General features: G+C 41.4%; 1 protein-coding gene across 6 annotated transcripts in view; it reads right to left on the bottom strand.

The window, feature by feature from the left end:
• The window catches only part of LOC146375995 (multiple C2 and transmembrane domain-containing protein 1-like), a 130,212-nt gene that overhangs the window by 32,822 nt on the left and 72,127 nt on the right, over nt 1-25,263 (bottom strand). For all 6 annotated transcript variants that reach the window (XM_084945220.1, XM_084945222.1, XM_084945221.1 and 3 more), the window contains 9 exons: nt 24,853-24,983; nt 23,921-24,107; nt 18,045-18,138; nt 13,419-13,521; nt 12,866-12,968; nt 12,185-12,286; nt 11,656-11,730; nt 9,368-9,487; nt 1,552-1,668 (listed from right to left, as the gene is read on the bottom strand). In XM_084945220.1, coding sequence (XP_084801346.1) covers nt 1,552-1,668; nt 9,368-9,487; nt 11,656-11,730; nt 12,185-12,286; nt 12,866-12,968; nt 13,419-13,521; nt 18,045-18,138; nt 23,921-24,107; nt 24,853-24,983 — 1,032 coding nt within the window. The remainder of the gene's footprint in view (nt 1-1,551; nt 1,669-9,367; nt 9,488-11,655; nt 11,731-12,184; nt 12,287-12,865; nt 12,969-13,418; nt 13,522-18,044; nt 18,139-23,920; nt 24,108-24,852; nt 24,984-25,263) is intronic.

Below are 25,263 nucleotides of genomic sequence, written 5' to 3'. Positions count from 1 at the left end.
GACCATTGTTGTCATACTTAAAGGCGCTTGCCATATGAGAATCAACAGTATGAACATGTCTTAAGGTTTCAACCAAGTCCTGAGGTACTTGAGACACAATAGTCCCTTTCAAGAGAGAAAAGCAATTCCACATGAAGTGGGAGTTACATGCACTTATTGGAATGTGAATTGAGTGCCACATTACGGGGATATGCAACCATCGTTGCCTCATTTTACTTAGGAAGTACACAGAAAAAAAATATCATTAGGTCTGGATAAATACAAGCAGCAGGTAGAGAGACACATAATTATGCCAGGTTTTGTCTTAAGGCATGTGTGGCTATTCTTTTTTTTTTTTTGCAAGCAATGTCGCCATCTACAGGTGAGAAAAGTGTCTCTAAAATTAAAGTCTGTGTTCTTCGCAAATGATTTATGTTGTCTGTGAACTTACCTACAATAGTAAACCTTTAATTCTTCACTTGAGCGCATGCAGTGAAAATATGATTTTTAAACATGAACCAAAAACTGGAGTATAACTGCCAGTTTATTGTCAAGAAACACAAGGATCATTTTGCTAATTTTAATGCCATGTTTTTAAATGAACAAATATGGAAATAGAAGCTTATGAATAGAGAAGATTAGCTCTTGAGACGAAACAATAAATCTGCGCTATATGCTATGTAGAGTTCACATTTAATTCTGTAATATTGCAATGACACACAGCTATTAGATTTGGTTCATTATAATGACTGAATTTAATACCTCTTCCAAATCCAATCCAATCTAACCCATAGAATCCCTATGAAGAGATAAATATACACATATAGAAGGCAAAAGACTGCAAGGAAATCGGAAGTCTGTTAACTGGTTATTTCCAAGTGAGAAAAAGGCACTTATTAAAATTAATCACTTCATTGTTCACGCTCATGCCATAGTCCAGCTCGCTCTCTCGTTTTCACTCTCTACTCTCCAAATGTGCCTGGCCATGATTAAAACATGTCTGTTTCTCCATGACATTGCTTTGACATCACTTAATTGGTATAAGAGATAAAAAATAAATGAATTAAATAAATATACTACCAGGTAAGTGGCGTAACATTGCTCAAGGTGACAGCCTATTATTTCTCCCTTTTCTTTGCCTCAAAGAAGGCAAAGTGAGAAATGTGAGATTGCACTGAGAATGCAGCACCTCATGCGGCAGACGGAGATTTTTATTAAGAAAAAGAAAAAAAAATCGGCAGAGAGTTTTCACATGTGAAATTCAAAATCTGTTCAAAGTTTGCGGCGTGCAGTTCAATCTGAAAGTATATTCTACATTTCTACAGGAAACTGCAACCCTCTGTTTCTCACTTATCTGTACATCAATGCTCATCAGCAGTCAAAATGTTACGTCCCAAATATCTAATGTTTTTAATATGTCTGGAAATGTATCATCGCATGATTAATGCAGTAAATCAATGTCCCAACAAAACAGCTGTGGTTGAATTTAACCTGCATTGTATATGGAAATGGGCTTTTACAGTGAAAGGAAAGAAAGGCGGAGGGATATCAAGAAGCGATGGGGTTACTCACCACATCTTGCCTGGTGTCCTTCCCCGACGCAATGAGCATGTAGGTCCAGGCCAAGGGCAGAAGCAACGCCAGAGGAATCATGTAGAGCTCAAAGTTCCAAACGACGACGACAAAAAGCTGTTGAAAGACACAACGTGAAAACTGCTCGTGAAAGAAAAGCAAAAAGAAATCCGAGAGATCAACGCGGGCTAAAAATGTATATATTCAAGACGCCATACGGGCGTTCATGAGACAAACTCCTGAGAAGCTAAGCTGGCCACATGTGCCATATGTGTGACTCAAAAAACAACACACATTCATATGCAGAATCATAAACTCCATGCAGTAAAAACTATTAAATGAGTCTTTGCTTTAACAAAGAAGTAGGCCTGGTGTCAGTGAGCAGAGGGTGAAGCCGCCATGACCCCTTAAGGGTTCATTTTTCTGGGTCTCAAAGTTGAGGAGGAGGAGGACGGTGAGGAGGATAAGTATGAGCCATCAGAGCCTCTATCGTCCATGCCAATCATCTCAGAGTCTGAGGTCATGTACCGTTTCAGCCGCAGCACGTGAAAGCTGACCCTTCTATACTCAACCCCAAACTCCAGCAGATGACCCCCGCACACCCCACAACCCGAGTCCCTAACCCTGTCACTCCAAGACCCAATACCCTCTCTCTTGGCCCAAAAGAGTCGTTCGCCCCATCTCTAACCTCCTCTGCACCCATCTGCCAAAACCATAACCTCTATACCTCCCCTCTCATCACCAAACAAGAAAAGTACCATCTGAAAATTAACCTTTCCTAAAACCTTGTATTCTGGTTTTGGCAGGACTCTTTAGCCTCTGACAACAGATTACTGCGGTGGTTGGGAAGATATGTGTGGGAAAGTAAAATTGCTAATCATGGAAGGCTGATGTTTTCTGGCAGCATTGTGTAGATTGTGAGAAAGCATTGTCGATTGTAAATGAAAGGTTGAGACAGGGCGTTTTTCAGGAAACAAAATCTGTCACAAATAAATAGAGCGAAAGCATATTTATCTTATCGAATAATATCATGTTCAAGTATACAGAGATTTGTCGCGACTGATAATAATAAAAAAAACTGCAGCAATTATAACAAATGCCGAAAACGCAAACCGTGCCTAATGCTTAATCTTTCGCTGTGAAACATATCCACTGAATTCAAGTACAAGTAATCCATTATTTCAAATATGGGCATAGCAGATTTTAAATTAATTAGTCTGTGTATGGAAAGACAACCTTATTTAACAATCAGTGTTGATGAGAAACTTTTAAAAGTGATGAAATTGAGATTATTACTGTATAAAGCTCATATAATGTCTGTCTACCAATTCTGATTTATCCTGTTTGGTTGTGCAAACACCGGCAAGAGTGAGAGCAGGCTCAATTATCAACAACGACACTGCTTAATTTCTGCCTTTGTATGTGTGTAATACAGGGTTAATGTGAATGAGAGGTTCAAGATCTCAGCACCATAGTGCATTCCAGGCTGTTGTTATTGTAGTAAAGCCAGTCAAACATTAAAAAACACAGACGCACTTTACTGCTACGTCACAACGGACAAAAAAAACATGCGTGTGAGTATTGCTGGAAAAAAGCCCCTCGCAATAAAACCATGTTTACAAATTAAATTTTTATCCTCAACTTTTCCAACTTCATGGAAAAGTTCGAAAGGCTCGTATCCAAACTTTAGAGCGGAATTATAACTCCATGTAAAATTAACTAACAGACGCTGAATCCACAAAGCAAAAAAAAGGAAGAAAAAAAATAAGACATAAATTAAACATTAGAAATGTCCAGTACATTTGCATAATGCTCACAGCAAAATTTCTTCTTCAAATAAAACCTGAATGGCCTTGGTGAAACAGGCAAATCTCCCCAAAGGATCGCAGTCTTTCTCCATCTCTCTCAGGCTCAACTTACTTTGTTACATACGCAGAGTCTCTCTCTGATATAGCTGTGTAGGAGAACTGGAAAGAAACTCTTTAATAATTCATATTTGTATACTAATAAGCAACATAACAATTTCCCTTCACTCATCAGAAAACGCTGTTAGGATCGTGAAAAAGCTCGACAGCAGAAACTTGCGTACAGACAAACACAATAACACCATTGCGCACGTTTTCCCTACAAAATATAACTATTCTAAAATTATCCATCTGCTCCAAATTACTGTAATTTACAAATCTGTATGATCTGCAACGGAGATAAACACTCCGACAATTTCTAACTGCAAAATTGTGCAACAGAGGTGCAGAAAGTTGACTTCAATTGAGCAAACAGAGCAGCACATTTCTTTGAAACTATTCTAGTAGAAGCTATTAATAACTGCATACTTATAAACGTCTTCACACGCTCTGATCTATATTCTACTATAAATACCACTTACAGTAGGAATACAGAACAATGCATTTTAAAAATCTTTGCTGTGTGGTAGTCTTTTCACTCACATTGTCATCACACAGCAGAAAATTAACTTGTACTTTACTGTCCGAATGTTTGTTCTTAAGCATTGAAATCTTCTTTTTCAAAAAAATAAATAAATTCCTGCTCTTTTCTCTATTTGTCAGAGGCTATTTAACCTGTTATCTGCCTTTATTCCTCTTCCAGGTGGTTAAGGTGGCTGAGGGTGAAGTTTTGACTGGCAGCTAGAGAAACCGGACACCCCGGCTCAGCAGCGGCCGGCCCTGCACCGTCTATGTGCCCACCGGCCAGGCAGCAATGGGGCCCTACAGTGCCTGGACCTTTCCACCGGGCGATCACAGTCACCCCCTGTCGCTCGCTGCTTTTCGCCTGGAGAATAGGGAGTGGGAAGAAGCCTGCTGTGGATGTCAGTGACCAGAAAATAGCAGAGGAGGGAAAAGAAAAAAAAGGGGGAAAAAAAGGACGAAAACATGTTGGATCGAAAGGGGAAAAAAGCTAGATGAAGCTCCAGATGTGGTCTACGGGAATAATTTGTAAATGACCCTTTGTGGCCACAGATACATTATGTAGAGGCCGGTGATGGTTCACAGTGAATATCTGAACACTACACACGAGGAATGCTCATCCCGTTCTTGCTTTGTTTATTAATGCTGCATTCATGGTAATGTAATTTTTTTTAAAAATATATGAACACAGTCTTTCTTTGCTTATGTTTTTCTGTATTATTCATATTATGAACGCTCTCTGATTTAGTTTAGCGAGTATGTAAATAAATACATTACATCTATTTGTTATAAAAAGTGAGTTGGACCCTGTTTTTACTTCTCCTGTAACAAATATTTTCTGTAATTATCAAACCTACTGAAATAAGTGGACATCTTTTTTTTTTCTTATGTGATGGATATTTGATTGTGTCACCAAAACTACTGTCAGCAGTGACAACTTGAAAACAATTCAAAATTAAGAATTTACTTTTAGACGACAAATCCGTTTAGTCAAAACAAAAGTCCGTCTCTTCTTCTAATCATTATTTGTGCTTCAGTGATCTTCAGTGAAATGCGATAAATTTCCAGGAACAAAACTATTCACCTGTCACAAAACAAAGTGAAATCAGGACTTCCACTGTCAAATCTGCTAAACCAGCTTAGATATAGTTAAAGGCTAAATTTGAAATGGGCTAACTTCACGTCTGAGTATGAGCTGATACTGAAATGAGATGCGTAATTAAAAAAGACAATTACAAAACTAACAAAGCAAAAATCACGCCAGTATTATTTGTAACATTTTGGCTAAAATGAAAATAAAACACTAAACAGAACTTAAATTATTTTGACACATCTGTGTAGTTAAGATTTCATTCCAGCTGTAATGTTTAAAGCTTTCTATTAATATTAAAATATTCAAGCACGATAAGCTATATTAAAAATGTTAACAAAAGAGATAGTCAAAATGATTTATTCAAGCACTTAGTGCGGCACATTGAGAGTTGCTTTATTTGTTTCAAAACACAACCCGCGTCCTTGTGGCTCTTTGCCGCAGCACTGTGGGAGGGTAATATTCAGTGCTTTGGCTTACATTAACCACACACCAGGCTAACTTCCCCCTGCTCTGTCTCAGTGGAGTGAAACTGAAGTTTGGATTTCAGAGTTCCCCTTTATCTCTCTTACATCAATTTCCATGCTGGCACTAAGTGTTGCCAGATAGCAACTAGAAGTCCTGTTAAGTTCGAGGGAACAAGAGGGAGGGAGACTGTGTCCTGTTTCTGACCAGACCCACGACAACATTCGGTGGTGCTAGACTGCCCCCTGCTGTTCTCATGCAGAACATTGATCCACAGCACAATTAATGCTGTTCATTCGAAATAAAAAAGGAAGCTCAAAATCACTAAAACTGTTGTGTCAAAGGCAGTCATTTTGCAACATCACAGTTACAACAATACAATAAAGCCTGTGCCATTTGTGATCACAATGCTACAACTTCCCACGGGTACCAATTAGAAATAAAGGTGCTGTATCGCGACTTCGTATCAAAAGGCCTCGCATTTTCTGTTGAGTCTCCATCTCTGGTGATTAAACTCTGACTTGGTATTCTCTGTTAGTCGTGCCACTACATTTCAACTATCATTCATTTTGGAAATGAGGAGAACAGTGAAACGTGAAAGCATATCTTTCAAAGCTGTCCCTTGCTGTGGGCAAAGACGAACTCCCTAACTTTAAAACTTTTAAAAGTTAGACAGGTTCTTTGAAGGGGAGTCAAAGGAGCAATTTAAAGAGACCTGGAGTGGTGTGTACTGCTGACTACTATAGTGTCTTCGCACTGTGTATCAAACCACCAGCCAGACGTGCAAATACACACACATATACACTCCAATAGTTGCTTCTGTACCTGCCTTTGCTTTCCCCCCCTTTTTTATTTCAGCAGGGTGAATTTTTATCTAAATGCAAAGCAGGTGATAGGTGCTCCAGTTTCCTCTAGAAGTAGCTCCCTTGTCTGGGCTCTCTTCCTGATAAGAGTCCTACTTTGCCTGACATAAAAGAGCCTGGTATCATTTCCCCTGCCTCCCCAACAACCCCCAGCTCGCTGCCCTCGCCCTTCCCCGAGCTTCACAAAGCTGCCTCTATTTGCTCCCAATTCAGAGCCCAATTGCAGATAAAGTTACAGCAAATTTGTTTGGAGGAAGAGCTGCTGAGGCCTGCGGTCCCTGGGGCAATAACAGCCTTGTCTTGCAGGGGCCGTGGGGAGAGCTGGCAGCAGCAGGAGAACAGAACCCTACACCGCTCAGCCCGACAATGGCCTCAACTCTCCGGGAGGGAAAAGCCGAGGGGAGGGAGAGATAAAGAAGAACAGGGATTCATGGAAGGATAGAACGGAGAGACACTCAGCTTGCAGGTGTGGAGAGAGGAAGCAGACGCTTAACCCTGAGACGGGGAATGGAGACACCACCCACAGACACACACACGCGCACACACAAATACACAGACACCACCCATCATGCAGGACAGGAGGTAACTCCAGTCCCGTCCATTGTGCCAACGCCTCAGGCAAAGCTGCCACGGTGGCTGATTCACTGTCGGGATGGGTGGGTGACAACAGTGTGGGTGTGAGAGAGAAAAGAGTGAAAAGCTGCATGTGAGACTATGCAATATCTCTATTTCTCACACATACACACTAGACGCACAATACACATGCACACACTAAACACAGCTGGCACTAATGGATGATGTGTACATGCGGCTGGTATTTCAGAATTGGGCAGAAGGAGAGTAAGAGACCATGAAGAAAATTTTGATCGTTTTTGTGGAAGAAGTGTCGAGCAGTGACACAGTCTGACAACTGCAATGATGTACTCTTGCGTTCACAAAATATATACGAGCACGCTTAAATTTGCTCCCCCCCGGGCTCACTTAGCAGTTAAGGAGTGCACACGTTGGTAAGTTTCTCACCTCTATAGCTATGGCCATGTTTGGAAAGTTAAGTCTAACATCTGGATTAAAAAAAAAAAGACAGCCAGACAGAAACACACGTGCACATGTATGCAGACACACATGCCCATAATCACACACAGCAGTACGCCTTCATGAATGCACCACCTTGGCCAGATGGCCCCCCATAAAAACCCACTTAAAGAGATGAGTGAAGTGATTAAGAGGCCCCTCAAAGTAAGGGAGAAATGAGACAGGGATGAAGAAATGGAGGGGAGGGAGGGAATACCTGTGTAGAGGAGAGGCCCTAAATACTCTGATGCTTTTAGCTAAGTGCTCACTCCTACGTTAACAGACTCCCAAAAGAGCCGGGGATAGGTGGGTGGACTACAATGACACCTAAATTTCTGAATTTCTCTAAACTATAAAACACTGTGTCCTTGGCCCAGATAGATCGTTCCTCGTCTCCTGAATCCAATCAGAATTTGAATAGTAGGAACTGTTAGAAATGGATATACTACACACTGTGTTAAAAAATAAACTTGGGAGGATCTATACAAAGCACATACATCTGTTTGGATGTGCTGACACAGAGGCTGTGCTGTCCAAGGCTATATTTTCTCCTCTCCCCATGTAGATTGGTATTTCTAAAGTGACCTTGTTTTGGGTGAATTCCTTGACATTTTATTTGTCTGACACATTCATTTATTTATAAAAAGATAAGACCCAAGGACTCCCGCCCAGCTCAGTCTTACATGAGAGAAAATACATGCACACGCCAGCTCTTGCACACAAATGTGCTCACTCACACAAAGAGGAAAATGTTAACTGATCAATACCGTGTCTCTTCCGACCCGTGTCTTGTGATGACACTGTGACCTGCTGTGCAAACACACACACGCGCGCACACACACGTACACCCTCTGGAGAGATTAAACTGATGTCATCCAGCCAAATGCTGCTAATGTCTAATGTCTGCTGCTGAAGATGTTCTGTGATCCAATGGTAAAGGGCTGGGGCAAGTTGGGTCCACCTGTCCTGTAGCTACTTAAGTCAGGACACTAAACCAGACAGGATTAAATGCCTGCTCTGTCATATTTGGGGTAGAAACCTCCATGCAGCCGCTCGCTGCCCTGCAGGAGAATGTCGTTTTACTGATAGCTCTGCTGTCCAATTACACTTCACCTTTTAATACCAGACACAGATGACAGGGGGGAGAGAGAGGATGAAGACGAGGCCAGTGGGTGACGAGAGAAGGAGCCTGCAATTTCTACTGTCTGCAAGAACAGCTTGTCACCCTTCAGTAGATTGTAGCTGCATTTTCTCAGTATTTGGACATCTGATGGGTCTAATAAAATAGTGTTTAAGCTGCAACACCAACCCTCCACTTACTCCTAGTAAGTGAGACTCAAGGCCAATAGTGCCAAATAAAGTATACGATATGTGTGTGTATGTGTGCAATTAATACAAGAACAGAAAAAAAAACTTAATCCAGTGTATCACAGCGTGACATCTAAGAGTGAGAGTAACAGTCTGCCTGGGATGCGCTTGACTGTGCTTGAGACATCAATAGTCTCTTGCGTTAGACTGTTAAATTATGAGTGAAGGATGCTTGCTTTGTTAACAGATACGGTCCTACATTCTCGGTGAGCAGTGTGTGCACGTCTCTATCGCGCGCACAAAGTGCAACCAGTTAAATATATGGTTATACATTTAGAATGATCAATAGGCACAAGTTATGTGATTTTTCCAGTGCCAAAAGAAAGGAGCAATTACATTTAGGTACAAATTTCTCCCTACATTACATCTGAAACAACACAGCACGATCCATCAATCAAGCAACTGCACGTAAGAAATAAACATATATTACACACACGCACGCGCACACACAAATCTACCTGTCATGTTGTAAATGTGCAGCTTTATGTGTGGTATGCCACATTTACTGTGTATTTGATGGGACATGCACATACCACAAAGGCACAGATGCTCCTCTGCGGAGAGTCCCATTCAAAGCAGCTGTTTATGTAGCAGCCCGCGTTGATCAGGACCATGATGCAGCGTCTAACTCGGGTGAAGTTGCGCAAAAGCAACTGGGCGAAAAACAAAAAGGGAAACAACAAAAAGTAAAACATTGATGCAAGCGAGAGTTTAAAGGTCAAAAATGTGCTAAACCGAGGAACGGATCATGGGGTTGTAAACATGCTGTGCGTGATTTATTGCTTCACTGTGAAAATAGTATATCCGGTATGTAAACAACCAGATGGGGGAACGAGGCTCGGTGTGACAGGTAGATGTGTTGGAAATAAAACGGGAGCAAAACGATCCATCTAAGCACAGCTGTCAGAGTCCCGCTGATAAGACACTTGAGGTGACGTACTGTTATAGGGGGTCACTTTTCTCTCTCGTTTACATTTAGTTAAGGTGAGAAATTACCACCATTTAGCAAAAAACACCAAAGTTTTTTCAAGTTATGTTAATCAGCACCATAGCTGATTAACAACATACTCTTATTAAGTCTTAATAAGCGATCTTCTAGCCCTAAAGTGTCTCATTGTACTGTCTTTGTAAAATTAAATGAAGCCGTCGTAATACAGCTCGACAGTTGCATCTTTGACCTCACTTTGGATTCACTATTACATCACAGTACTTAAGAGCACCCTGAGGATGCCGATGTGATGTCTCTACTTAAACAGCAATATACATTTTGGCATGGATCGGCCACCACTGCTAACTCACAGTGTTTGTTTAACTCTGTTATCCTAGTGATAAAGTTTAGCACAATAATAAAATAAAAAGAAAATCCAAAGCAGTCCCTGGATTCTCCTCCCTGGGCGTTCTCCAGGCATTTGGCCAGAGATGAGATAGAACTGGCTAACTGCTGTCTCCCCCTGGGTTGCCAGCCATTCAGGGAATAGCATAACAGCAAGAACGCCAACCACCCAATCAGGTCACCAACAGGGGAAAGTGCTCCCACAGGAAAAAAACTGTCGCTTCAGTTTGCACTTAAAAATATTCCAGGGCATTCTTTTACTCCTTGGGAAATTGTGTGTGTTTTAATGTGTGTGTAAAGTGGGTATATAATATGTGTCTGCAGCACTACAATAAGGATTTTCATGTGTTCGGTGGCTTCAATTTATTGATGCTAGCTGATTTGAACTCTTTTGCACTCTGTGTCAATATTTGTTGCCAAACTATGGTTAGCGTTACTTTGTGTCCACATCAGCGAGTTCAGAGTTCAAATCATCCATTTGCACATTCTTCAGCATGTTTACTTCATGTACATGTTATACTTTTCTTTGCTATAAAACCAGACAGGGATTATTCATTTTTTATTATGTCAATCCCAGTCTGTAGTTATTCAATCACTTATGAAAGTGGATAAGTCATCGGTTATGTTAAAAACCATAATTAGAATTAAATCTTGTCTTTGATGTCACGCAGCATGTGTGTGTGTGTGTATTTTATGTTATTTTTAGTGCGTGTCTACTCATTGAGCAGCAAGCAACAGCAGGGGAGCTGCTATCACACAAAAGAGTCCTCATGGGGCAATCCCTCCAAAGCAGCGAGTGACATCATCATTGCGAGACGCTGACATGGGTCATCTCTGTGTGTCAGGGGTGAAATGGAGATAAAAAAGCTCAGAGTGGGCCAAGATGGGAATCATCAGAAAAAGCAAAGGCAGAAACAGTGAGGAAAAGAAGGGAATAGATGGAGGGCTGACAAAAGGGTGGTGTGGGAGCTGGTGTCTGTGTTGTGCTATGTTAGGCAGGGCTGTGCTCGGCTGTGCGTGGTGCAACACTGACTGCTGAGCCCAAACGGTCACTCATATGACACGTCTGATGCGGGCCAGCCCCTACTATTCATCTCTTTGTGGTGCCGCCACACTGAGCAGCGTGACAATGAAGTGCAAAGCAGCAGTGGCAAAGAGGGCCAACTATAAGGATGGCCAATCTACTTATGCACCCCAGAGCTGACAGCTTGACATTTCTATTCACCACTCAGAGTGGATGCGAGGGGGTAGAGATGAGAGAAGAGGGAGAGGAGGAAAGGGAGGAGAAAAAAAAAGAGAAACAAAATGCTGTTTTTCCTTCAATCATCCTGTTGTATCTTGCCCACACAGTTGTTGTGCTTTACAAGATGCCACTCACCAGGGCTGTTGGTTTTGCTTCAGACAGTTAAGCAGAATAGGGGGTGCGGTGGTGGACACAGATAAAAATAAGGCGGAGTGGTAGAAGACACAGTTTGGCTCATGATGTACCTGCTTGGACACTCGAGGCTCCTCCTCGATATACTTTTGCTCAATAGGAATCAGCGTCCTGAGACCAGCCTTCACCTGGAATAAACACAAGCGGCGGCGTGAACCGCAAATGGTGAGAGAGAGATTAGTGTATCTTGATTGTTTCAGATCTTTTTTTTTTAAACAGACTGTGTACTGGCACAACATGGCAGCATAAGCATAGAGCGTGCCCCATGTCAGAGGCTAGAGAGAGTGCGAGAGAAAGCTGCAAGATGGCCGCTAAAGGGACACACACAGCGATGGTGAATGGGCGAACAAAAGCTGCTGAGAGGGAGTCTTCGATAATTAAAGCCAAAACGAGGATGAGGGACAAGGGACGAGGGATGAGACGGGAAGCGAGGGAAGGGGGGTGGCAAAGAGAATAAAGACAACAGCAGCGTAGAAGAGGGGGATGATGCTGGGGAGAACAAGAGAGGATAATAGGGGGTGGGGGGCAAAATAGAAAAAGAAAATCGGGGAGGAGGCTCAAAAAAGCAAAAGAAAGACTTACAGCATTAAAAATCACGTCTATTTCGAGAAAGATGACCCCTTTTGTTGGCCCTGTCAGCTCCTTGCTTTTCAAGGCGTAGGCTTTGCGTTCTCCATTTTGGATCTGTGGGAGAGGGACATGACAGGCGTCTGTCTGGCAATACCCGGCTGAATCGGCTCCCCGGGCCACCTTTGAACCCCAGCTGCTGGCGCTGACAGGGAACCCAAAACAACTGTGGCAACTCTGACAAGTACCTGTTCATTACCCACTGCAGCTCAGCTCTGTCAAACAGAAATTAACTATCCTGGGGAATCGTACTGTACAGCAGAGCACGGGTATATTATACACACAGTTCCTTCACAGGCTTTATTTTTATGAATATAAGACAGATGCTTATGTCTATATATACACATTTATTTTTCAAATGACACTGTTCAGTGTCTCCATCAGTGTCATTTTCATATCGTCTCTCATCCCCTAACTTCCGTTCTTCACATCTATCAATCTCTTCTTTCGTCTCAGACTCTCTTCCATTTTTTCTCGCTCCTGTCATCTCTTTCTCTTTTGCGAAATAGTAACAGTGTCATAAGTAAAAGCTGCAAAAAATAACCTCTGCTCTTTATGTCTCATTTTCATTTTTAGTTTTTGTTTCCCAAGGGAGGCGGAAAAATAAAGAAACACAGAAACAAGCCTTTGACTCACATTTAGTAAAGGAATAGCCACTTTTCCCAGGAAGTCTGCACTTCTGTCTCTGTCCTCATCGTAAACGGTGACCTCAAGTACCGAGTGGATGTCCTTCACATTACTGGACAATACACAAAGACAAACACCAGTGGTACACATACTGAAGGAGCATCACAAATAGGCTTTTGAAAATACTAAATACAGAGAAAACAGGCTAAAAACTGTATAATAAAACACAAGATATTGCAAATGCTTCACATTTCCTCATTACTTGTCAAAAAAATATAAACAGACTTAAATAAAATAATAACTATAAATAGATTTCCTGGTAAAATTCATGAAAATATAAATCTAAACATAGAAGTCAGATGATCAGATCTTTTCACTGCTCAAAATGGTCCAGGATATATTTTTAAAGTAGCAAATGAGCTGATGAAAGTCACAAGAAAAATTGAATAATTTCTATATACTTTTTTCTTTTTTAATGAAACTGTTTACTCAAGGATACGTGTCACTTTTTTGCCTGCATGCATGAACGTGCAGACATACGGGCACTCTTAAAGTCACTCACAAAGTGAAGACCTTGTTCCACTCTGGGTTCAGGTTTTTGTAGACGGTGTGCGTCTGCAGCCGATCGTTACTCAGCTCCACTACACAGAATGGGTCGCTCTTACCTGGCAAGCAAAAATAAATAAAAATTAAATTAAATAAAACGAGAACAAAGAGAAGGAAAGAACATCCTTCTTAGTGAAAAGATAAAATTAAATTCAGAATCTTAAGTAATTCCAACAGCTTTGTTTATCTCAAATACCTCATACTGTTAAGACATATACTGTAGCATCCTTCCCTTATGTCACATGACAGTTCCAATACCCTGAACTTATCAGAGCTGTAATGAAATGATTCTTTCATTTTTAGCCCCAATATTATACAACAGTATATCAGTGTAAAAGCTGTAAGCCATTTCTATCAGCATCCCGACTCCATGGACAACTAGAAGATAAGCTTCAGGACGACTGCGCCTTGGGCAGTGGCGAGGAAAGGGTGAGAGAGAAAAGCCAGAGAGGACTTTGAAAATGGGTGGTGCGGAGAACACAGAGGTCGAGGTGCTCTGAAGGCCCGAGAATTTTTGAGCTGAACATAAAGGCAGCCAGTCACGGAGCGTGAGAAACGCAGCTCCTCCGAAGACAGCAGTGAGGGGAGCAGCGGCACGATGACACGAGTAAAAGCAAGCATATCATGTCAAATCTATATGATGAATGAACAACAGAGAAAACATTTCTGCATTTTTTACATGGAGAGATGAATAAAAGCAGTTTTAAAAAGATTTTTTTAAATGATTAAAAACCGAAATTGATTAAGTTTGAGGACTAGCTGCGAAGCTGTTTTCAAGTAATATTTTATGGTAATTAAAAGTAAAAACATACATCCAAATTTGGATTTATTATAAGAACTGAATCACGCTGAAAATTAAGGATCACAAATGAAGGAGTGCTGCCAAACTAAAACTTAAACAGACTTATCATTGTTATATGGTTTAGTATAAATAATATTCATAAATGCTAATTAATTCCAAGAAAACTTTACTACAGTTATGTAACTGCGTAGAGAGAAAGTGAGAGAGACAGAGAAGGAGCTGCTTCCTCCTCCTGAGAATAGCACACTGTGCTATCATAATCAAAACCAGTAATGTCCTATATATTCCCGATTTGTTTACTAACATCTCACACTTCAAATTCTTTGTACACAGAAAACAGCGAGACCGGCTCCCTATGTTTGCCAGCCCACCTACCTTCAGTGAACTAAAAAAAACAACAAAACTCTTAATTTTGACTTTGATCATTATGTTTTATTAAAAACTGTCGGGAGCCGCTGCGAATGTTTTTTTCAAACCTATCACTTGAAAAGGCTGGGTCATTAAGTAAAAAGACGAGAAAAAAAAAATCTCCCTGGCAAATTTCCAGGGAAAGTATTGGGAATACTGAACGCTGAAAAGCAGCATTGTTGCATAATAAAACTCGATAAAACAGAGATTGAGTTCAAAGCCCCTGAAAAGTGTGGGCCCGCCTGTGTTTGTAGGCCATAGGAAATGAGTGTGTGTATCTGTGTGTGTGTGTGTGTGTGTGTGTGTGTGAGTGCCATCGATTAGTGTGATTTTCTCCAAATGTTGTGACAAGGGCAGGACATTTAGTGGGTGTGCAAAGTAAATGTCACTGTGATCAATGCTGAGGCAGAGGCGTTGCCTTTCATATCTGTTTGTGGCGCTCCATTGATGTAGAGTGTTTCAAGTGGATATTGACAGCTACGACTTCTACAGAAAACAAGATACGTTAAAATAGACAAAAGAAAAAAGGCTCGGGCACCTGCTTCTCAGTGCCTCTCTGTTTACACCTCGCCGTCTCTCTTTAAACGCAATTGTTCTTTAAACCACAATTAAATACGGTTGAAATGATTAAACCAGTGAAAAACTTCTTTTTTCGCAGAAAATCTTTCTTAATAATCCCAGAGTGTCCATATCATTCACAATTATAATGTCATTGCCACAGACCAAATCTGATTAAATCTAGACGCAATCACCCAAATTAGGAGATGGAAATTATTTCTGCAGAAGTCCGTCCCTTCCCCCCATTTTCTCTCTAATATTCTTTTTTTAATGACACGGCAGGCTGTGTTGCTGCAGAGAGCCAGTTGTTACTGATGGTGAACTTTCACCTTACTGGCCACCAGCACCAGAGGCAGCTGTCTTAACCAATTACACGCTCGGGTTTGAGCTCCACTCAGTGATCATCCAGGTAATGTCTGAGTAAAGCTCCCCCACCACCACCACCACTACCGCCACCACCGGGGTCCCATCTCTGTGACAGTGGCGAAGGGTTTGCAGCAAGAAGTGGGCTCAAATTAATTTCAGAGTGCTCTAAGATAAGTGGCAAATGGATACAGTATAGAAAATGAGGAAGCATACTGTAATTGCCTCAGAGAAAGCTTAGAGTCAGTGAGGAGTTTAAGGTTGTAGAGGCAACGCACGACGCTCTCGTGCCCCTGAATTATCACAGTTAATTATAATTCATGCTTTAAAATGTAAACCAGTGCATTACCATGTTAATTTTAACAGGTCACTCGATATGAGCTGCAATATTTACCAACCATTCAAGTTGATAAATGTAGACTTCACTGGCAGGGTACACATTCTGTGTCTATGGTGATGCTGCTGCGGTAGGTACGCGCATGCGTGTGTTTGTGTGTGTGTGAGTGCGCGTCTCACTATTGAAATGTTCTAAGAGTATAGCATCCACTCAGAGGGACAAGAGCTGGCAGACAAAAGGGATTGTTGGTTTTAGAGACTATTTTCAGTTATCCTACTTGGGCTAGAGTGGAGCTACTCCACAAAAACACTCCAATTAGAGAGAGAGAGATGGCCAGAGAGAGAGAGAGAGAGAGAGAGAGAGGGGAGGAGTAGAGAGAAAAAAAGAGAGAGAAGAGGAGACAGGCTGGCTGAATGGGAGAGAGATGGTGAACTCTTTCTCGCTCGCTGACCTCCTCTCTCTCTCTCTCTCCTGTCTCTGTCTGTTTGTCTGTCCTCCTGTTTCTCTCTCACCTTGCTCCTGACCCTCTCTTGGTCTGCGTTGTTAAAATGGGGTGTTCATGTGGTGAGGGCTCTTATGTGGCTCTTACAGAGCTATTGTTTCTGCCAGTGACACGCACACAAGCACACACACACACACACACACACACACACACACAGCATCAGACTCAAAACAGGCACAAGCCATTTAAAAACAACCCCTTTGCCTTGTCTGTTATCAGTATCAGTCCACTGACTGTGGGGTTAGGCTGCTTCTGGAGCAAAATTAAAAGATTTGCTTTTAAGTTCGAGAGCAATACAAATTTAAAGGCATTTTTACATTCAGCTGTCTTAATTTTAAGTCTCTCTGGCTATGACAAAAAAGTTGTAATGTTGAGTGTAAAAACATTTCTCCAGTGAAATCAAATTTTTTTTATTTAAATTGCTTTTAAACTTTTTTTTTTACTTTGCTAATCTAATTAATATGTATCCCATGTTATAACGTCCAAACTATTGCAAATGTTAGATACCAGTCCAACCTGAGCACATGCTAAGTAAAATATTACCGCTAGTTCCCGAGGCATGTCATATTTTACTGTGAAGTTAGTCTGTTGCAATAATTTCAAACCTCTGCAGGCTATAGAGATACTTCTAAAAAAAAAAAACATGTTTTCAATAACTGTATCAAACCGGCAAAGACAAATTGAAAGACAAACGGCTAATAAACAATCCGCAGTTTTCCTCTGTTTATATTCCGAGAGGAATTCATGAAGCTTAGACAAACAAACGATGAACTCCCCAATATGGTCGCAGAGCAAATTTATGCTCCAAGTGAAATACATGAACCAGGGAACCATTTGGCTTGCACTCTGACTGCTCCAGCCGCTCCCTGCAATAACCCAAAATCAACCAGCTCTGCTCTGTGTTTGCTAATGGGACTATGGATGTTTCAAATAAAACTCCAGACTCTCTTTCTCTCTCTCTCGCCATCACACACACACACACACACATATTTTCTCCCTTTACTAGATAATACAGAGTGAAAAACTAGGCCTGTCCACTGTAGACCTAATTAAAAGTAAGAATTAATGGAGAATGGAGGATTCAGAGAGAGCAAGCAGAGAGAGCGCGGGAGGAGGGATGAGAGTGATTTGTTGGTTCAAATGTGTACTTTTTCTCTATTATTCAAATGAGCAGACTGCATCTTTTCTAAAAATGCAGAGACAAATTTAGCGTCCTGCACAAAGTAGACTTTAACTCTCTCTGAGGAGTCTCGTAAAAGATCATCCCTTAAACAAAAATTACGCCCTGACTTTATCTTTGGTGAGATTTATGGCAGATTGCTGGTGGAGGAAACTGCTGTCTAGATGCGAACATTATGCAAAAGTTATTTAGAGCAAAAGATATATATTTGTCTTGATAGTGTCACCTATCAGATGTTCTAGCAGTGCTCACTGTGATAGCAGAAACAGAAATTGCAAAACATCAGCAAAACTTTTTAAGTGTATAAATATATGAGCATGAATCTAAGTTAAAAATAAATCTATATATAGAAACTAATTTATGGAAATGTACAGCAAATGAGGACTACAGAGGGCACAGCACTGTTGTTTGGACTACAGGTCAGTGTCTTACCTGTGACATCTGCTGCCATTAAGCCCTCAGCCCTGATAACCTTAACTTGGACCACGCCGACATCTTTCAGGTTGTGGAATGACCTCCAGAGGCTCTGAAACATCCCAGAAACAGGGGTGAAAGGTCAAAGAGGATGGCAAATTAGCACCGAAGTGAAAGGCATGTCAATAGCCTGACATTTCATAAAGGGAGGAAAGGGTAGATTATGTCCTTTACCAGCCTTTATTTGAAAATGTAGAGCTGGCATTTATCGAGTCGGGTCTAGTGGAGAAATGGCTGGATTTAAATTTAATGAAATAGTTGTGCATGTCTATTTCAAGTGTTTCCTAACTTTTTACCTTTAAATGTTATGATTTTACCGAATTTTTCGGTAAAGTAGAGGAGCCGTGCTGAAATGACAACAGCAAACAAAAATAATAGGAGTCTTTCATTTCAGAAACATCTTATTAAGTAGAATAACATCAAAGTTGTACAGATTTTAGCATTGGAAGGGAAATTTGTGGAAGTTTGTTAAAATTGTTACTGCACAACAGTTTTTGCTATCTCAAATGCAAAGACATTTATACTCTGTTTTAAAGAAAACTAGCTTTTTACAGAGCAAGAAGTTATTCTATATGGATAATGTGAAAAGAAACAACAACAACACTGAGATCTAACTGATATTAATGTGCCTCTTTTGTGTTTGCTTCACACAGAGAGGTAGGGAAAAATATGATAAAACATAATGTGCTGAGGAAACATAATAGGTGACGAATGACTTGCAGGCAAACAGAGCACATGAAGTCTACAGTGAGAAGGGATGCACTGTATGGACAAAGTTTCAATAACCAGGACGAGGATGACTGTGTAAAAATGAGTCTGTAAATCTCACGAAGAAAGGCAAGACCTGTGGAGATCATCGGCGCGACCACGAGGCGTGACCAGTCGCGCACACACGCAACCGCAAAGTTGTGCTTTTGTTCACACCCAGATTCTCAGGTATAAACACATGCATAGAAAACCTACACTCGGGCCAAATTGAGTAGCATGTCGGCGTGTCTTAAAAGCAGAGTGGAAATGCACTTCACTTCAATTTATTTCTCTCTCTCTGGCAATAACCCCTTCCATCCCCAAAGGAGTAATTATAATTTAAATTTCAGAGTCAGGGCCAGGCTACAGACTTAATTCATTATTACCAACTCTGTCAGACTCTGCCTGTTTCCAGCGATATCATTGTCCAAACGCTCTCTAAAGGAGATGAGAGGGGAGAGTGTGCGAAAGAAAGAGAGGGGGGAGAAACAGAGTGCGCAAAAGAGAGACATACAGAAAGAGAGCGCGAGAGAGGGGACAACTCTCGATTTTTAAGGCACGATTTCTCTGAAGATACAGCTGCTTGTTGTGATTATTGGTGAGCAGCAAAGAAGGCGGGGGAGAAAGAGGGGAGAAAAGAGTCGGCAAGAGGGCATGTGGGGGGCGGCAGAGGAAGAGGCAAGGGCAAACTAATAGCTGAACAGTTTGTGTGCTAGAGTTCAAACAGTAAACACGCCGCGATCGGAATGATCCAGCTGTTGGGCTGGGGATCGAAGATCAATACTTTTTTGGTAAAGATCAAAGTGTGCCTATAGCGAGGAGTATTAAGAAATGGCACGGGGGTCTGGACATTAATCTCTGTAATGTATCCAGTTTTGACTTTGTTATTGGTCAGATTAAAAATTGTGTTAAAGTCAGATTTCAATCAAAAGCAAATGCTGTAAATACGTGTGTGCTTTCCTCTCAATACACAGATATGCAAAAATGGTATGAGACTAAATGACTTCTTTAATGTATTGATGCTGAGACCCCCCCGAAACGTTCCTATGTAATTCAGCCCCTCCTCCCACCATACGGACTCCCTGAGGGGACCTTTAGAGTTCAGCCTCAATCCATGATTGGTAGAAAGAACACACCCAACCTCCACAAGGATTCAAATCCTCATCAGAAAGACAGACAGGAATAGATGGCTTGGATAGACAGGTAGAAAGAAAGACAGAAAAGAGGCCAAGACCGACCCCCTCCCCTACCCCTAGCGCCCCACTTATGGCTCCATCCACACCCTCATCAGCTCGCAGGTGGAATTATGGGGATAAGGAGGAAATGAAAAAGGAGGGTGGAGAAGAAAATTAAAGGACACAGAGTTGGCTTTCATAAGACAAACCCCCGCCCTGTCTTTGACTGACATCCTGTCACTATGATGTCTTCTTCCCGTCTCGGTCGCACTCCGCAGACACATAAACACACAAAGTGAATCAGCGCCGGCATAGGCTTATGACTCACTGTCATCTTTTCAGCACGTCACCTTTCATCACCACTGCATAACATTTCACAAACACACACACACGCAAACATATATACATGGTTCTGATTCGCTCTGATTTCATGCAAGGCAGCTGTAGGTTTTGGAGTCAAGCACCCCAGTAGCTGTCCACTAACTTCACATCCTCAGGGCTTAATGGTAAACATTTGGCTCTCACATAATCTAAACACTAACTGGTTTAGATGTGAGCCTAACTGAATGACATATTATGCACTTTATTTGTCTGAATTTTGTGTGGCTGATGATGACAAGCATCTGAAAAAGGGGAAGGCTATTGCCTGACTATACTAAAGCATTTATAGAGTTATAGGTCAGTTGGTTAACAGACACAGTAAAAATGATGTGATGTTGTCATTCATATGGAACAATCAAAGATTCCCTGCATAGGATTTTAATCGGCTGCCATCTCTTATTTAAAACTAATAGAGCCTGCACACAACCTGAGGCGTGGTTATAGCAAGAGTTTTTCAAACTGGCATCACCTCTAGCAGCTCTAAGTGTGCTTCTGTGACAACCTACACAAACCGAAGGCTGCTGTAAACTGTCTGCATCCCCAAAACCTCCTTTATTTTAAGAGTCTCTGCCAAAGTTGCTCTTTGCTCATCTCACAACTTAGCGCAGCCCCTTATTTCACTTCCTGTCCAGGTTGTGTCCTTTTGCTTCACCTTAGAGAAGTGCTCCAAAGTGGGTCGAAGGGTGTGCGTGTGTGTGTGTGTGTGTGTGTGTGTGTGTGTGTGTGCGTGTGCGTGTGTATGCATGCGTGCAACACAGCACATGGGGGTGTATGGTGAAGTACCACCACTTTAGTGGAGGTCACCATGTCCTCCTCCTCTCATCCACCCATCTTGTGGCCAACTCAAGCCCATTAAGAGCCATTAGTGTGTGTGCTACTTTGCCATCATAATGCATAAATCTCTTTCTCTCATTTTCCCTCTCTGCCTTCATCCCTTTCTACTTCTGGGAAACAGTAATTAGGAATGAAGGAAAGGTTACAGTGAGCAATAGAACGTCTAAGGTAGCTGCCTATGAGTGAGTGCATTGCACCATGTTGCATATCTCCATTGTCAGATGCATTCAAATTAGTTGGCACAGAAAATCTTGTGTATTCATTTACTCGCACACATGCAGAAGCAAGCGCACGCAGGCACACAGTGACCTGGCAAAAACACAGACACAAAAATCTATTACAATTCAGAAGATATTAATGAGCTCAGTGCTATCAAAATGTCCCCGCACTCAGGTGTCCGTTATCGTATTTCATCAATGGCCACAGATTGAATTGGGGAAAAAAAAACAAACAAACAAAAAAAACCAAATTGCAGCCATTTGAGGTGCGCTCATAGCGTTTGTGTGGAACAAAGTGACAAGGACATTTCCAGTTTGGAACACAATGATTCTCTAAAACGAAGACAGTAATATCTTCTTAAAAACTCTGGATTTACATGTAGGTGTGTTTGCAATCCACTGCTACACCTAACCTTAAAGTTATCTTTTGTGCGCCTTTTCATCACGAGCAGAGTGTCTACGCTGCCGAAGGGTGCGACAAGCGGACGATTTTGAGTTTTCTTATGAAGGTATCTGCTTTTCAAAGCTGCGATTCCCTGCCATTTTATTAGTTACACACAGGTAGACACTTTTTTTTTTGCACATGTCCATACATGTGAGCTTGTTTATGGCTAGCAGTAGTGCATGCTTTGTGCAGGCTTGTGCTGGACAGCTGATTTTTCAAGCAGATAATACCAGTCGGTAAAAATGTGCCTACACATACACCTACGCTTGCACACATCCACACATGCACACACTGGGCAGATTAGTAGGCTTTGAGCAGCACTGTTATGTATTAGTGGTGGTACTTGGTCTTAGCAGTGCTCTTTGATAAGGTACATCTTTATTAAATTCTCCAACTGAAAGACTGCCAGTCTGAGGAAAAGGAATATGTTAATAGGTAAAGACCATTCAAGTCTCCAAACCGACCTCACCATGCCCCTCCATCTGCAACCCCCCCACCACCTTCCTTCACCCTCTATCTCGCCATCCCTTCATCTAACAGGAGCCATAGCGGCAACAGACAAAGAACTGAGGTTGCTGGGAGAGCAGGAGAGAAATGGAGAGAGAGGAGTAGGAGAGAGAAGGAAGCAGGAAAAGAGGTAGGTGAGGGAAGTAAAATGTGTCGCCTTCAACCGAGCAGAAAAACGGGGTCTGCATGAGTTGTGAGAGAGGTGAAATAGCTTTTTCTTTTCATTTTACACGCCTTCCCTTTTCGGCGCAACCCTCACCCTTTACCCCTCGCCCCCTATTACACACATTCAGGCAAACACACATACACGCACCCATTCTCCTAGCCCTCATTTTGTGACTGTCAGGAGAGGCACAGCGTGTTTGTGTCTCAGTCCTCGAGCTCCCCCCTCTGATGTTGTGTGGTTTCTGCAACGCGTAGCAGAGCGGTCGACCTCCCGTGGCTAGCCAATAAGGCACCGCCACGGTTATGTAGGTCGTGGCACCGATGTTCGGCAACTGGAGCTTAGGCACACATTGAAAGAGGCATACACACACCAGCTAGGATGTACTACTGGGTACCAGTTCAGATGTAGAAATCCAAACAAATTGTCTAATCTCACAAGTACAGACAGCCCGAGTGAAAACACACAGACACGTATGATACACCCACGTGTACACAAGCAGATCTGTTTAAGTCAACATACGTTCCAACAACTCGCCCAGACAATTAAATCCAATAGGTCCCAAAAATAAATACATAAATCAGGGTGAATCTCAAATTAACCAATTAAGAAAACAAATATCCTACATATGGCAAAATGACATTTTACAGTGAAACAAATTTGGCTGCAGCACTGAGAGATAGCATGACACATAATTCTGTTGATGGACAGACAAATGTCCCCTGTGTGGAAGCTGTCACTGAATCAAATCCATTTAAGTGTGTGCGTGTGTGTGTGTTTTTGCATCAAGATGTAAAGATGACAGGGTGTGAAGGGTTAACTAGACTAAGACAAAGACACAAAACCATTGTGTTGAGTGGAGGGCCTCTGAAGCAGATGGGGCCTTAGGGCTCTCTCCCGCTTGCTCGTTGCCCTTCACTTTCTCCCTCACTGTCTGTCTCCCTCTAGCTTAACGATAACTGGCTTATGAGCTCGGACATTTTCAGTCAAACGACTGAACCCGCTTGCACTGCTTTCTTGACCTCTCAACCCCCGTATCCGTTTCTGTATCTCCTACTCTGTTGCCTTTCACATCATCTAATTATAAATCAAATCTAAGCACACTGGCTTGTGAAAAAAGACATCTTGATGAGAGAAATTACTCTTCACAAAATGTGAATCGCCATTTTGCCACACTGTCAGGTATATGTCTATATACAAATACCTATAAGTATATGGATATAGAGCAGCTCTGATACTGTCATTTTTGAAAGCTACAAAATGGGTTATTAAATTTCTTTTCTTAAGCGCTAACATATTGTGTACTTTCCTCACAAAATTATTAACACAATCACAGCTTAACGTAAGCTCAAATGCTAACTCACATATCTCTGCTTTATCTGGTGCCGCTCGTGCGGGTCATCCAACATGTTGACTGACAGGTCTGAGATGGAAACAGCAGCAGAAGCAGTGAGTGTAACCAGCAGCACCAGAACACCTTCACCTTCTTCCAGTGGCAGGTCCAATTTGTGTGTGTGCTCTTTACTAAGAAGCGACAGGTCAATGGTACACCTAGAGAAAAGAATAAACAGACACAAAATGAGAAAATTGTAGACTTTGTGATGAAACTGACAATGAAACATACTGCAGGCCTTATATACTAAAAGAGACAAACAAAGTCATGGTAGGGGTTTGTGTTTACAGAAAGAAATGTGTCTAAATTACCGCAGAGCGCCCGTGAAATAAAAGAAGAATATAGAGAATCTCAGGTTTCTTTTGTTCATTTTTTATCACCTCACTAACTGAAGTTAAGCATCACTTAATAGGCAAACATCTTGTGTAAGATAAAAGCAACAGACGGAAATTCAGCCAAAGCTGACACCATTAATACCTTTTAGAAGACACTTGAAAGCATCTTCTCTTGATTGAATTGATTTCCTAGCATGCCTTTAATATATCTACAGCTAAAACAGAGGCAGGCCAACAGTAATTGCTTTACTTGGGCCAAACAGTTCAAAGCAAAGGTTTGCTCAAGTACATCCACTCTGATGAAAGACAAGGGAAAGAAATCATTCTCACTATGAAAGACTGTAGGGCAGTATTTCAATATGCACAGGATTGAGATGCTCTGCAATAATCTATGCTGAGAATTAGGCAAATAAGACAACTGTGTACTAAAACTAACCCTTACTAAAATGCACCTTTTATCAGCCTGAATAAGCAGTAAGCCTTAATCAACCATACAATTAAAAAAAAACAAAAAAACAAAAAGCAAACAAAACAAAATATCCAGAAGTTCCGGTAAAGACCATCGTACCGTCCCATGAAGTCGTCCTTCTTGCCAGCATCTTTGTCCCAGACTGTAATGTCCACAAAGCCTCCCTGCTCATCGTACAAGTGGAAATCAAACTGTTCTCTCCACTGAGGGTTCAGCGTTTTTGAAATTGTCTGAAAAAAAAAAAAAATCAAACAAGGACATTCACTCTGCCCATGTGTCCATTTGTTAATGTGAGCTATAATTTGTTAGATAATATACGAGCTGGAACCGCTATCAAAATAAAAAGAGAGTCAAATAAATAGTATAAAGAAATAACAAGTAAAATAAAGAGCATAAAAAAATGTAAATATGCCTGCAGAAAGATAACACACAACTAGAGCTGATTTTGAAGACTGATACTGATATTTGGTGACTCGAAAATTATAAAGTTTTATCAAAATTCTATAATCT

This window comes from Perissodus microlepis, chromosome 12 (assembly GCF_051167445.1).
Source record: "Perissodus microlepis isolate ML-2025 ecotype Zambia chromosome 12, ASM5116744v1, whole genome shotgun sequence".
NCBI lineage: Eukaryota > Metazoa > Chordata > Actinopteri > Cichliformes > Cichlidae > Perissodus > Perissodus microlepis.
Note: the sequence above shows the minus strand (reverse complement) of the source record. Positions and strands in the feature narration are given on the sequence as shown.